The sequence below is a fragment of the Rhyacophila brunnea genome, unplaced genomic scaffold (assembly GCF_057557595.1).
Source record: "Rhyacophila brunnea isolate RB1 unplaced genomic scaffold, BYU_Rbru_1.0 scaffold_22, whole genome shotgun sequence".
NCBI classification, from domain to species: domain Eukaryota; kingdom Metazoa; phylum Arthropoda; class Insecta; order Trichoptera; family Rhyacophilidae; genus Rhyacophila; species Rhyacophila brunnea.
Window position 1 is genome coordinate 23,875,817 of NW_028232882.1, and position 12,448 is coordinate 23,888,264.

The 12,448-nt window shown below is 34.2% G+C and overlaps 1 protein-coding gene across 1 annotated transcript; it reads left to right on the top strand.

The window, feature by feature from the left end:
• The first annotated feature begins 794 nt into the window (after nucleotides 1–794).
• LOC147070247 (protein yellow-like) lies at nucleotides 795–7,770 on the top strand. The gene is made up of 2 exons (XM_085949754.1): nucleotides 795–5,873; nucleotides 6,293–7,770. The coding sequence occupies exon 1, from the start codon at nucleotides 896–898 to the stop codon at nucleotides 2,333–2,335; it is 1,440 nt and encodes a 479-aa protein (XP_085805880.1). The 5' UTR covers nucleotides 795–895; the 3' UTR covers nucleotides 2,336–5,873; nucleotides 6,293–7,770.
• The last annotated feature ends 4,678 nt before the right edge of the window (nucleotides 7,771–12,448 follow it).

Below are 12,448 nucleotides of genomic sequence, written 5' to 3' on the forward strand. Positions count from 1 at the left end.
GCAAAAAATATGTTCAAACCTCATTATCTCAGAACATCAAAATGTAACATAATGAGTTTTACCTTTAAACCAGCGATATTATTTTCTTGGTGGGTAGCTCAAAAATGTTGTAGTGGGTAATTTAATTGCCCGCGGGTAGTATGTTGCCAACAACTGATATACGTGTTTGATAGATAAACAGAATGATGTAAAAATAGCACATTGTCAAATGAAAATGTAACCCATTATTAGGTACTTACATTATTATTATAGGTATGTACCTAGGTAATATATAGAATATAGATAAACTTGGTAGGTGGATAATGATGTTACAGTGATATTGTAAAAGATAACAATATACCTACCTATTATTGCAATGAATTGCATTATTGTTTTTGTGACCTTAGCAGCCATAATAATATTAATAACATAAACATAATAATATAATGTGACCAGCTGGTAAAATTGATTTAACAACAATAATATTATTAATAGCAACATTAGTTAGTAGGCATCAATTTTCAATGACAATAATAAATAATCTAACGAAATTTGAATTTGGAATGATGGTCTACTAATCCAATGAAACGTGCAGCTATGTGATTCGTGAATAATATTATGTAAAGTACAATAATAAATAATATATACCTATTCTACCAATGTTGTTTTGACTCTGAATCTAAAATCTAAATAATAAAACATTTTATTTGGGCAGGGAAGAGCGAGGTGCGGTAGAGGGAACGCTTCTGTCGCTGTTTGGCCAATAGAGGGGGAAAAGACATATAATCGCGTTCCGTCGGCGCCCCGCTCAGTTTGCCGTCATTCTACCTAGATATTTCGTGAAGTCGGTGTCGATCGTAGATTCGCTCATAGAATTGTATTTTTCTCAGTGCTAAGTGGTGCCAAAATAATCGACATGGCGATGACGTCACGTCTAGTGGTGTTGCTTGCCTTGGTAAGCCTTGTGGCCTCACAGGATGCGTTCTATCCCCAGCGCAAAAGGGATCAGTTTAGAGTATTGTACGAGTGGAAAACCCTAGACTTCGACTGGCCGAATGGCACAGCTCGCGAAAATTCCATAGCAGCTCGCAATTACATTCCTGAAAATGTGCTCGTTTCTGGAATCAAGCAGTACGGCGGCAAGCTGTACGTGACGCTGCCGCGCATGAAACCCGGCGTCCCGGCGACTCTCGCGACTATTCCGATCAGCCCCGTTAAAAATGATACGAGCCCCGTCTTGACTCCCTTTCCCAGCTGGTCCCAGAACGCTATCGGAGTCTGCACCGCTTTCCAATCCGTCCAAAGCATGGAGATCGACCGCAACGGAATAATGTGGGTTCTCGACAACGGAAAGGTTTCGACGCTCGCCCCAGACTCCAGCGTGCCCGCTTGCCGCCCTACCCTCACCCTGGTCGACCTGAAAGATACTATGGGGGCGTCGACGCGCTTCACCTTCCCCGATAGTGTAGCATCATCCGCCAGCTATTTGAATGACATCGTTTTGGATGACACCGATGGTGGTTACGCCTACATCACCGACAATGGCGGTTTGGACCCCGGCATAATCGTGTTCAGCAGAAAAGACGGCCGCTCCTGGAAATTGAGAGAAGCGAACTCAATGCGCGCCGACGTTCAAGCCCTCCACTTCAATGTGAACGGAACTCAAAGCGACTCCCAGGTGAACGTGGACGGAATCGCTCTGGGACCTAGATACGTCGGTATGGATGGGAAAGTCGACCGAAACGTTTACTTCTCTCCTTTGGCAAGTTTCAAACTGTTCGCCGTCAGCGCGTCAGTCTTGAGGAACGAAAGCATGGTATCGAGCCCGGCCTCCATGACGATGCAGCTGATCAGAGAACTCGGCATCAAGCTCTCGCAGACGGACGGCATGATCATGGACGAAGACGGCTACCTCTTCTACGGCCTGATCGGTAATTATTCGATCGCCCAATGGAACAGCATGACAAACTTCGCCACGGAACAGGTGATAATCGCCCAGGACGCGAACTACATCCAGTGGCCGGACAGGTTCGCATTCGACAACATGGGCAATATGTTCGTCGTCATCAACAGACTGAACAACTTCGTCGCCGGAAATGTCAACGTCAATCAGACTAACTACAGAATCTTGAAATCGAACGTCGGCGTCAGGAGTTACATGTACGGACCGACCGAAGAGCAGGTGCTTGAGATATTCAAAATAAACCAAGCGCCTCCGGTGACCCCCCCGAAGCCGAACCGCCCCGTGCAGGTGCACATCAACCGCAGGCCCGCAGCAGACCCAAACAGTTCCTCTCGGCTGATCGGTCACATGATGACAACCTTCGTAGCCTTCATTATTTGCTTTTCAGTTTAACTATAGTGACTGTCACAAAAATATAAGCGTTATAGTTATACAGGCAGTGATAATTAATACGAGAGTTAGCATTTATGAGTATGACTACTGTTCTCATATCGAGAAGGCTGACCATAGTGTTTGATGAAAATAATCCGTGATAAACACTGGTAATTGCTATTTTAATTAAAGTATCACAGTGATTGTTTACATTTACATATTTACAACATGATAACATCATCGGTACATACATTTACGTTTCGACAAAAAGTATTTTGTCAGAAGTGAATCCGGTTTGTAGAAAAGAGTGTCGACGCAGTATTTAATAATGATATTGTAATGATGTGATCATAACGTTTCACGATATTCACTAACCTTGTGATACACTGGTCATTTAATTAACAAGAGTTGTAATTTCAAAAGCCGGTATGATATATTTTTATTTTTAAAATGGCTATCCATCGCTCGGTTTGTACTTTACCTGGGAGCGTAGAGCACTCTAGCGGTGTTAGGACAAAGTTCATTGGCGCCTAATTATTTATTATGTATCTTATTATTATTATGAGCAAATCAACAACTAAGTAGTTAGGTTCATCACTATCGTCCTTATGTTTTTTTTTGTAAATTTACTGGCTTAAAATTTAATAATCTCAATAAGTAAACACGTAGGTACGTGTTGTAATTAAGTATAATATTATTTGTAACTTTTAATAATAATTATACCTATGTCATTGGGTGTGAAGTGCTTGAGCCGAAATACAATGTATTAGGTCAATGTAAGGAATAAGTTTAATATGTATAAGCTTCTGCTTAACACCTCTTCTGTATGCATAAGGGTATCCAACTGAAACTTCCTAATTGAACCAGCTTAAAAGGATCAATTGATAAGTTCGGGACTAACGTTGAGATGGGAAACTTGGTAGATATGTTTAAAGTACTTTAGTACCCAACTATCTAGTCTTTAAAATACGTTGTATGGATTACATAGTTACTGTAAAATGACTTTATATTATGTACATGTTTCAATTCCAGTTGTATTCTATTTTAACTTTGCACTACACACAACTAATTGATATCGGTATACCTGCATACATAATATTATACCGATATCTGTAACAGCATACATTTTGTATAGTTAAAGTAAATACCTACCATGTGCATGTATCAATTTAATTCTTATTGTTTATTTTTCGCAACCTGGCAAGGAATTTAAGGATTTTGAATTTAGAAGATTATATTAAGCTATGTCATCTCTTGTTCACATGAATCTTCCAGTTTGCTTCATGTTTTAATTCTGCTTTTTAACGCCGAGTAGTTTTTCAGTCTACTCTCATTTAAACAGTCTACTCTCATTTAAATAGTCATTGGCCCACCAAACACCTATTATGAAATAGTTCAAGCTGACGAGGTGACATTTATAACAGTTTTCCTTGTAAATTCCTCAAATCCTTGTCTAGTTTCATATAAATAATTGTACGTTTTTGAAGTGATGAATAACGAAAAGACATTTTGACACAAGCTCCTTATCTATCTAACAATAATAGGTTTCAAAATCTCAAAATCTAGTTTTAAAAATCCACCGGAAAATGTCACCATTGATGCGCACATCTGATTATGTAAAATTCTAAAGCAGACGTCACGCATTATTAGCAAAGATTGTTTGTTAAGATTTCACTGAACACAAAGGTGGTGACGTTTCCACATATTATATTGGTTAGTAATCTCATTAATTATGTATTTTATTATTGTCAGTGAGTAAATAGGCACATTTTTTGCGGTGATCAATTGTCCGAGTTGATAATTAATAAGTACCTACTTGTTTTATTTAATTTTTTTGAATAATTTAATTTATGACACACAACGATTATGTAAATTAATTTAAATATCTCTTAAATGTACACAGTTTTTACTTTACTTTTCAATCAGTAAAACCACATGCTTCAGTAGTAGTAAAAATGCTCTAGCCTATTGTCAAGTAAAACCAAATAAGTACTTATTTGTATCAATTTCGTTAATTGTAATGGCAGCTATTTAGCTGATATACCATCATACATTGTCAGGTGCTCGAATTTAGAACTAAGCTCATCACGGTATAAAAAGTATTGAACTATATGTCAAATGTTAGTATAGCGCCCTCACTCATTGGACAACTTATACTGGTGGATCTATAGGTGGGGAAACTAGCTGTAACCCAATGGTCGATATTCAAAAAAAGTACAATTAGATGCACTTAAAAATAGTATGTACTAACTAACTTAAAAAATACATATTTTGTATTCGTTCCCCACTAGTACACTACTTTATGCAGATACGAGCTTGTGTCAGATTGTTAAAAAAAATCTTAATATAAAATACTTATTATGTTTTATAATGAATATATAAAATAATACTGTAGAATTAAGATCATTACCAAATCGTGGTGTATTTTTCGACCAACATAAAATATTGTAAATAATGCTCAGTAAAATGGGAGGTACATACCTACTTTGTTTTGATAAATAAATATATATAATATAGTATATTGGTGAAACCAATAATAAAATTGTGTGGCTTCAAATCTTACTGATATTATAATATGCTATTTTCATAAAATATTGATACTTAATTTATAAGGACACCAAGCCGTCGACTGATTTTGCTAAAAGCTAGAAAATCCATTTTTTAATACGACATTTATAAAAATTAAAACACAAATTTTCAGATTTCACGTTTTCTATATACCTAACATTAATGCGTTCATATTTGGGTTTCATACTCAGCTCAATAATATATTTAATACTTACAATATTCATTCCGAAATAGCTGGATATAATCCAATGCAAACGTTGTCTGCATTCAATTTTATTTCAGTGTGATTTAAAACCATTTTAAAAGCCTATCTAGTAATATAGTATTATGTAAAAGAAGATGAGTTTTAAATATTGTTATATAACACTAGATTTAATAAATACTTAATTATAATAATCAATACCATCCCAAATATAAATAAATAATTATGTAAAATTATATATTATTATTATAAACAGTTTCATCGATGTTAAATATTTTGAGGTATACATATTGTTTCAATAACCAATGTCAAAATGTAGCGTTGTGGCTAGGGATTGCAAAACCGAATGAAAATACCACTACCGATATTTCTTATTGAATACCGGTATTTGTGAATTACAATGAAAAAAAACTATCAAGTAATAATGTCTACCAATAAATCTCTGCCTGATTTCCAGGTTGTTCTATATCACAATATGTTTAAGCAAAATGACTTATTAATGTCAGTTTGTTCTATTTCCTTAACTATATATATTCGGAATACAAAAATTATTAACGGATTTGTCGATAATATCGACAATAAGTTATTCTTTTATATGCAGAACACAGTTTTTAATATATATAATGTATTGGTTGTGCAATTATTTGAATATGAACTTACAAATTGCTCTCCTGAGAATTTTACTGAAAGTGACATAGAGCAACATGTAAATCACTCGGCGGAATATATATATATAAGTAAATCTCTTTAAAATGTTTTTATTTTATGGCAAAAATATCTAAATAATATGTAAACATTTAAAAACATGCAAAGGTAAAAAAAAGGTAGAGATACTGACGTTTACAAATACATAGTTGAACTATTGTTACTTTCTTCTTCGAATGATCTTTTAATAAATTTATATTATGAAGTGTTCCACCATTTTTTATTATTTTATTTCACTTTTTATAATAAGCAATTTCTTTAACTTTATCCCGTAAGAAGTACCTAAAACCAAATACAATGTTGTTTACTGTCTCAACAAAATTATATTTCTTCATTATTGTTTAAGGCTAGTCTTTGTTTAATAGATAAACATCAAAAAACTAGGCAGAGGCAAGTCCATTATAGGGTATAATTATTATTCTATCATGAAATATTTGCCACTAGGACTGAGGTTGCTGATGTATATACAAACGAACAACGTAACCCGGCAAAAAAAAATGAAGTTCTCTTAAACCTTTCATGTTAATTAGTAGGTACAGTTCGTTTCCACTTTCAATACCGAATAGTAGGTATAACGGTATTGTCTGATTTTTAAAACCGGTATTTCAGAATCGACAAATACTGGAATACCGGTATTGCAATCCCTAGTTGTAGCTGCAATATTATATTTTACGAAATGACTAAGTACCAATTTACTTTTATTAAATTTAATATCGTTTTTATTATCCTTTCTTAAAAATTTTGAATGAGTGACTTCAATAATAATTAATTAAGTAAGTACTTAATTGTACTAATTCTGTTACGGTAAAATTATCTTATTTATTCAACAAACTGCCTTGTATTACAATCAAAAACCACTACAATTATGTCTTAATATTATATAATATGACTTTTTTAAACTGTACTTTCACAATTGAAGATGAATTATTTTTGTTTAAACAACCTATCATATTTTGACGACTTAAAGATGTGTACATAAACAAGTGGCGAAGGGTGGAGGTAGGCTGTTAAAATCCGACATGTAAGAAGTGCACACCAAACTTTGTCAGTCAAACGTGTTTGGTTTTATTGAACTAAGACTACAATGTGAAGATAGTATTAGTTAGTTTTCAAAATTCAATTACACCCTGCCTAATCCAAGCCATAATAGATAATAGTCAAAAAATATGCGTTTACCTATAAAATATTTTTATCGATAATGGTTTGGTTTAGGCAGGGCTTAATGAATAAAAAAAAACTATCCAACACCATCTGTAATGTGTATTCTTAATTCAACGAAAGCAAAAAGTATGACTGCAAAACTGTCCACTATTTGAGTTCAATCGCCCATAGCAAACCAAATAAGTATAACTGATACAGTTTAGTGTGCACTATTTATGTCAAAACTTAACAGCCTACCTCCACCCCTCGCCACTGACATAAACCTATTTGATACTGTTGAAAATAACGTATGCAGGGTGATTATTGTCAAACAACGTTTGTTAACGACCAAATGCATAATCATTGCGTACACAGTCCAAATAACAGCATTAGTTAGTGGATGTGAGAAAAACAAAAGACGTGTTTATTATTATTATTTGTATTAAGTTTTCAGTAATCGTCGACGTCTGTGCATATGGTCATAAGACCAATAATTATTCATGTACATATTATTGACTTAATTAATGTTGATTATTTTTATCTAGTGTTTTGTATTACGATTTTTCACGTGTACATAACGTTGTTTGACTTTCAGCCCTCGGCTTAGGCCATGCGCACACACAACCACCGCTGGTTGCCGTACAGCAAAAGTGAGCGGCAACCACTAATGTATTTATTGTGTCTGCGTGCGGCCTTACACTGCTTAAACAATTATAACTCTTTTATAATGGTTAGAATTAATTTTTTGTTTATTATTTTACAATTTTATGCAAAATTAATAATAAAATGTATCATATATGTTGCATTTACCACCATTAAATCAACAATGTTACCAATTTTTCTTTCGTTGTGTTTCAATTTTTTTTTATTTTTATTCGTCCAATTTAGTGGCTCTAGCGATTACACGCAAATTGAAGCCTCTCTCAATAGATATATGTTACATTTTGGCAGTTTTTAACTAAATATGCAACAATGATCTACATTCTACATCACATTGTCTCTGTTTTGGCATATATTTTTTTTTGATCTAGCAACATTAGTCAAGTCACGTCGTTTTGATGCGTTTGCCTCTACAATAATGATCTATGCATCTGTCAAAATGGAGGACACACGACTTTTTGGAAAATTGGAAGAGGAATAAAAATTAGTGATCAAGGAATTTAGGAGAGACCTTTTAATTATAAATAATTTCTTCTCAACAAAATAGTTTTATTTGATTATCTCAAAATGCCCTAATTTAATATAGATCATTATTGACGGGTAGGCTTCAATAGTACGTATACAGTTTGCCGTATCATAGTTCACCTCGAGCTGCTGTACCGGAAACAGACAGAAAACATACTTTTGAATAATTCAAAATTCTGTATAAGTAAATAATACTTAAACGTTATGATTGTATTATTTATAATTTACTTACAAACTTATTTTCTTTTATTTTTACCTTCAATTCCAGTGGTTTTTATTATGTAAGATATATGCTATACGGCCACCTATTTCCGATACAACAATTCACGGTGAACTGTGATACGTCGAACTGCATACGTACACTTTTCCGGAGACGGGCTCTAGCACATTTCGGATGAGGTGTGGGTTAGACAATCATGTATAAATCCTATATAAATAAAAAAAAGAATGGATAGCCATATGAACTTACATTTTCAATCGTGTGGTGGGAACGCACTAATAATTGTAGGTATACCCATTCTTGTGGTGGTAACGTGCAGAACGTTTCGGGTCAATATATGTTTATGAATATTGTGCCTATTAAATTTTCTGTGGAAGTGTGACGGGAATAATGTAATTAATATATTATTAAAATTCGTAGGCCGATTACCACCCACTAATTCTTGTCAGATAGCTTCAACCACACCAAACAGTTTAGATTTGAATTCTTTTATATTCTATGATTATGAAGCATTATTGAATAGAGTGTAAGGCCCGTTTCCCAAGGGACACCTGTGTCCAGCCACAGGTGTGTCGAGAAATTTACATATAAATGAACGCGACACTCGTGTGTCTCCGTCTGACCGCGCTCATTCATTTATGTGTAAATGCAGCCCCTCGACACACCGGTGGCTGGACACATGTGTCCCGTGTGAAACGGTTCTAAGTTACGATTTTAAATTGTCGGATAATCTGTCACTGTAAGTAAGTATTAAAAAATCTAAATGAAAACTGACAATTATTAGTATCGAAACATTGGAACAATAATATTCCCAAATGTCATTAAATCATACTGCCTAATTTCTTGTGGTAATAAGGACAAATTTGGAAATTAAAAACATGGGTGGTCGTCTGACGTCTCATAATGTACTAAATATTTTTTTTTTATATTCGAATATATTGTATAATAAGGCATATTCACATGCGTAGATTTATTGTCGCGACAATAAGACCAAAGGAACCAGTCTACAATTTCTAAAAAAAAGTCAAGTTGGGTAAGTATTCAAATCATGATTTCTTCGTGCTCCTCATATTCAAAACAGATCCGCATAAATTAACGGTTACATGTAAATTGTACGTAGAACATTTCGCCGAAAGAGATGACCGTATACCATACGGTCTCCAATTTTATCAGATTCAATATGAATATTAATTCAATTTTTATAGCTGATTTTGGCAAAATTCAAGAACCTAACAAATAAGCCAGTATATCGGCCATTTTCAAAATTTGTTTACTGCTAGCTTCCTGTAAAGTGTAAACCGACAAGAACCGTGTTTTATTTAGACATGATTTTTATGTCAGTTAGGGATTGCAATACCGGTATTTTAAAACTGGTATTACAGTATTTATCAATACCGGTTTTAAAATTCCAAAATACTGAAATTTTCTGTATTAAGAAACCACACTCGTTTACGTTTTTGACGATGAATTTAATGTTATTTCTTCATTAGTTTGTACTGTATTTCCTATTCAATTGAATGTATCAGTTATGTGGCTGATAAAATGCAAAATATTGACTGAATCCAAGATAAGCGAAAAAACAATAAAACACAATTCATTAAATATACCCATTTATAAAATTGTCCCGATAAATTAACATATCTACTGATATTATTTCGAAATAAAAAAACATCCGCGACAAATGTTAATTATTCTATAATTACATTATTGATGATTGTACAAGTGTTGAAATGAATAAGCTTTTCTGGAAAGGCTGCTGGCAGCGCGCTTATTTATAATTATTAATGAACCAGCCTTTTTGAAGGTTTTAGTTGAAATTATCAATGTATTCTAATTATTTGTAAAAATCACCAATTCCACAATATTGTGATTAATAGGTCATACTTTTAAATGTCACCATAATAAATGTAGGTAGGTAGGTTTTGTTCTATGAAATATTGTTTTTAAACAGATTGTAATAGCTATATTTACTGATAAGTAGGTACTTACCTACTACGTATGTTTTAACTGGGGATTCCAATCCCGGGATTCCGAGCTATTTTCGATACCTATGAATCCCGGGATTGATAAACATAATCCCGAAACTTTCGGGATTGGTTTTTTTTATCAATTTTTATGGAAAATAAAAACGAAAATATAACAGAAAAAATACTTTTAATAACAAATAACTACATTAGAAATAAACTGAGTTTAAATGAAGTTTGATTTATACCCATGTGTAAGTTGCCGATTCATTTTATTTTTTCACATAAATTAATAAAAATGAGAAAGATTGGAAAAAACAATTCTTCGCACTATTAGCAAAGTAATTCCACCATGATCTCATACGTTTTACGGCAGTTTCATATTTGGCTGACTAATTAGATTTATGAAGTGGAAAGGCCACGAGTACACCATGATTTGCTTTACTATTTTAAATCTCGCTAACCCATTCATTAAGTCTTTACTATCAGAAATAGCAATCTCATATTAAATTCACATTATTTTTTACTCCATTAAACTTATGTATTTCCAAGATTGAACGTATACAATATTAACTTAAATAGTATAAATTATACTAGATTTATTTTTGACCGATTTTATCAATGTTATTTTTTGTAAATTTAAAATTTTTATATTAACAATGGAAACAATTGCCAATCCCGAGATTGTCAAATTGAAATCCCGGGATCAGAATTTTGGCTCGGGATTGGATTCCCTAGTTTTAACGAATACCGGTATTCAATAAGAAATACCGAAAAACCGGTATTGATATTTTCATTCGGTATTGCAATCTCTAAGTACTACAAATACGACCCAGAGGTTGGATGGTCTTTAATATACGGCCATATATTTCCGATACAACATTTCACGGTAAAGTGTGATACGGCGAACTGCATACGTACAAGTTTCCTCCTTAATGTAATACTTTTATTGAGTTTTCATTATCCCAAAGATTTTAATTTTTACCCCGCTTATGGTAATCTACCTCAGTTCGCCGACTGATGATAATATTATATTATTATGACATCACTTACTCATGGGGGAAGGAGTCTTGATACGATTCGTTACGACTGGGTTACGGGCGAGGGAGGGTTATAAAAAATGTACGTCACAAAACAGACAAAATATAAACATTTTTTTTCTGACATGATTATCGCTCAGCGAGTGTAAAAACATTGTAAGTGCAAATTATTCGGAGATATGATAATATTAGGACTTGAAGATTTCATTTGGACAAGAAAAATAGAGTTTATAAAATTATGCCGTGTTCAGTGGCGGGTTTAGGGATTTGGAGGCCTGCGATAGGATCATAATCATGGCCCCTACGGCATAAAGCCCACCAAAAAAGCGTTCGGTGCGCTCACTACTGAGTAGGCCCCCTCCCACCCGCGCATTACCCTTCACCTATGTACGAGAATAAGGGGCTCAAGGAGCACAAAATAATTATTATTATCAGCGTCTCTCATAACAAAGCAATAAAAATATTATTAAATTTCTCGGGGCTTGTAATTAATATCGGACACGCAATAACTAAACAAAGAGTTCACTGTTCTTAAATAATGGCTTCTCGCCCGTCTATCGATGACGCTTCGAGGAGCGTGATTTTGCTTGCCGTGTTCAATGAATGGACTACGTTGTATTTTCGTTAATTCGTATCGCTGAGAAGCCAAAAACGGTGACTCATGGGGCAGGCGGGCACAATGCGTCGTCAAATCCAGTGTGCGCTGGCGTATTTGATTACGTTGTATTTTCGATGATTCACATAGAAAATGCGCGAGCGCCCCGTAAGCCTGCTTTAGTGGACTGTATGCCTACATCTTGAAGCGGGCCCCCCTACCTATCGCTAAGGTTAAAATCAGTGTGGCGATCTAAAGTAATGTAATACAAATAGTGTAATTTAGGGTATTTTATATATATATATATATATTTAATTTAATGCACCACTTGAATTGTGGCGTTGTCGAATATTGACAAACAATAATCAATGTTAGTATACTCGTGAAATAGCGTCGCAGGCGACATTTTTTACTATTAGTGCAATTTTGTGATATGTGGTCGGTCCGCCACGCCGGGCCCCCAAGCTAGAGCCCTGTCAGCCTCTCCCTTGTGGGGGCCATGATCATAATTATAC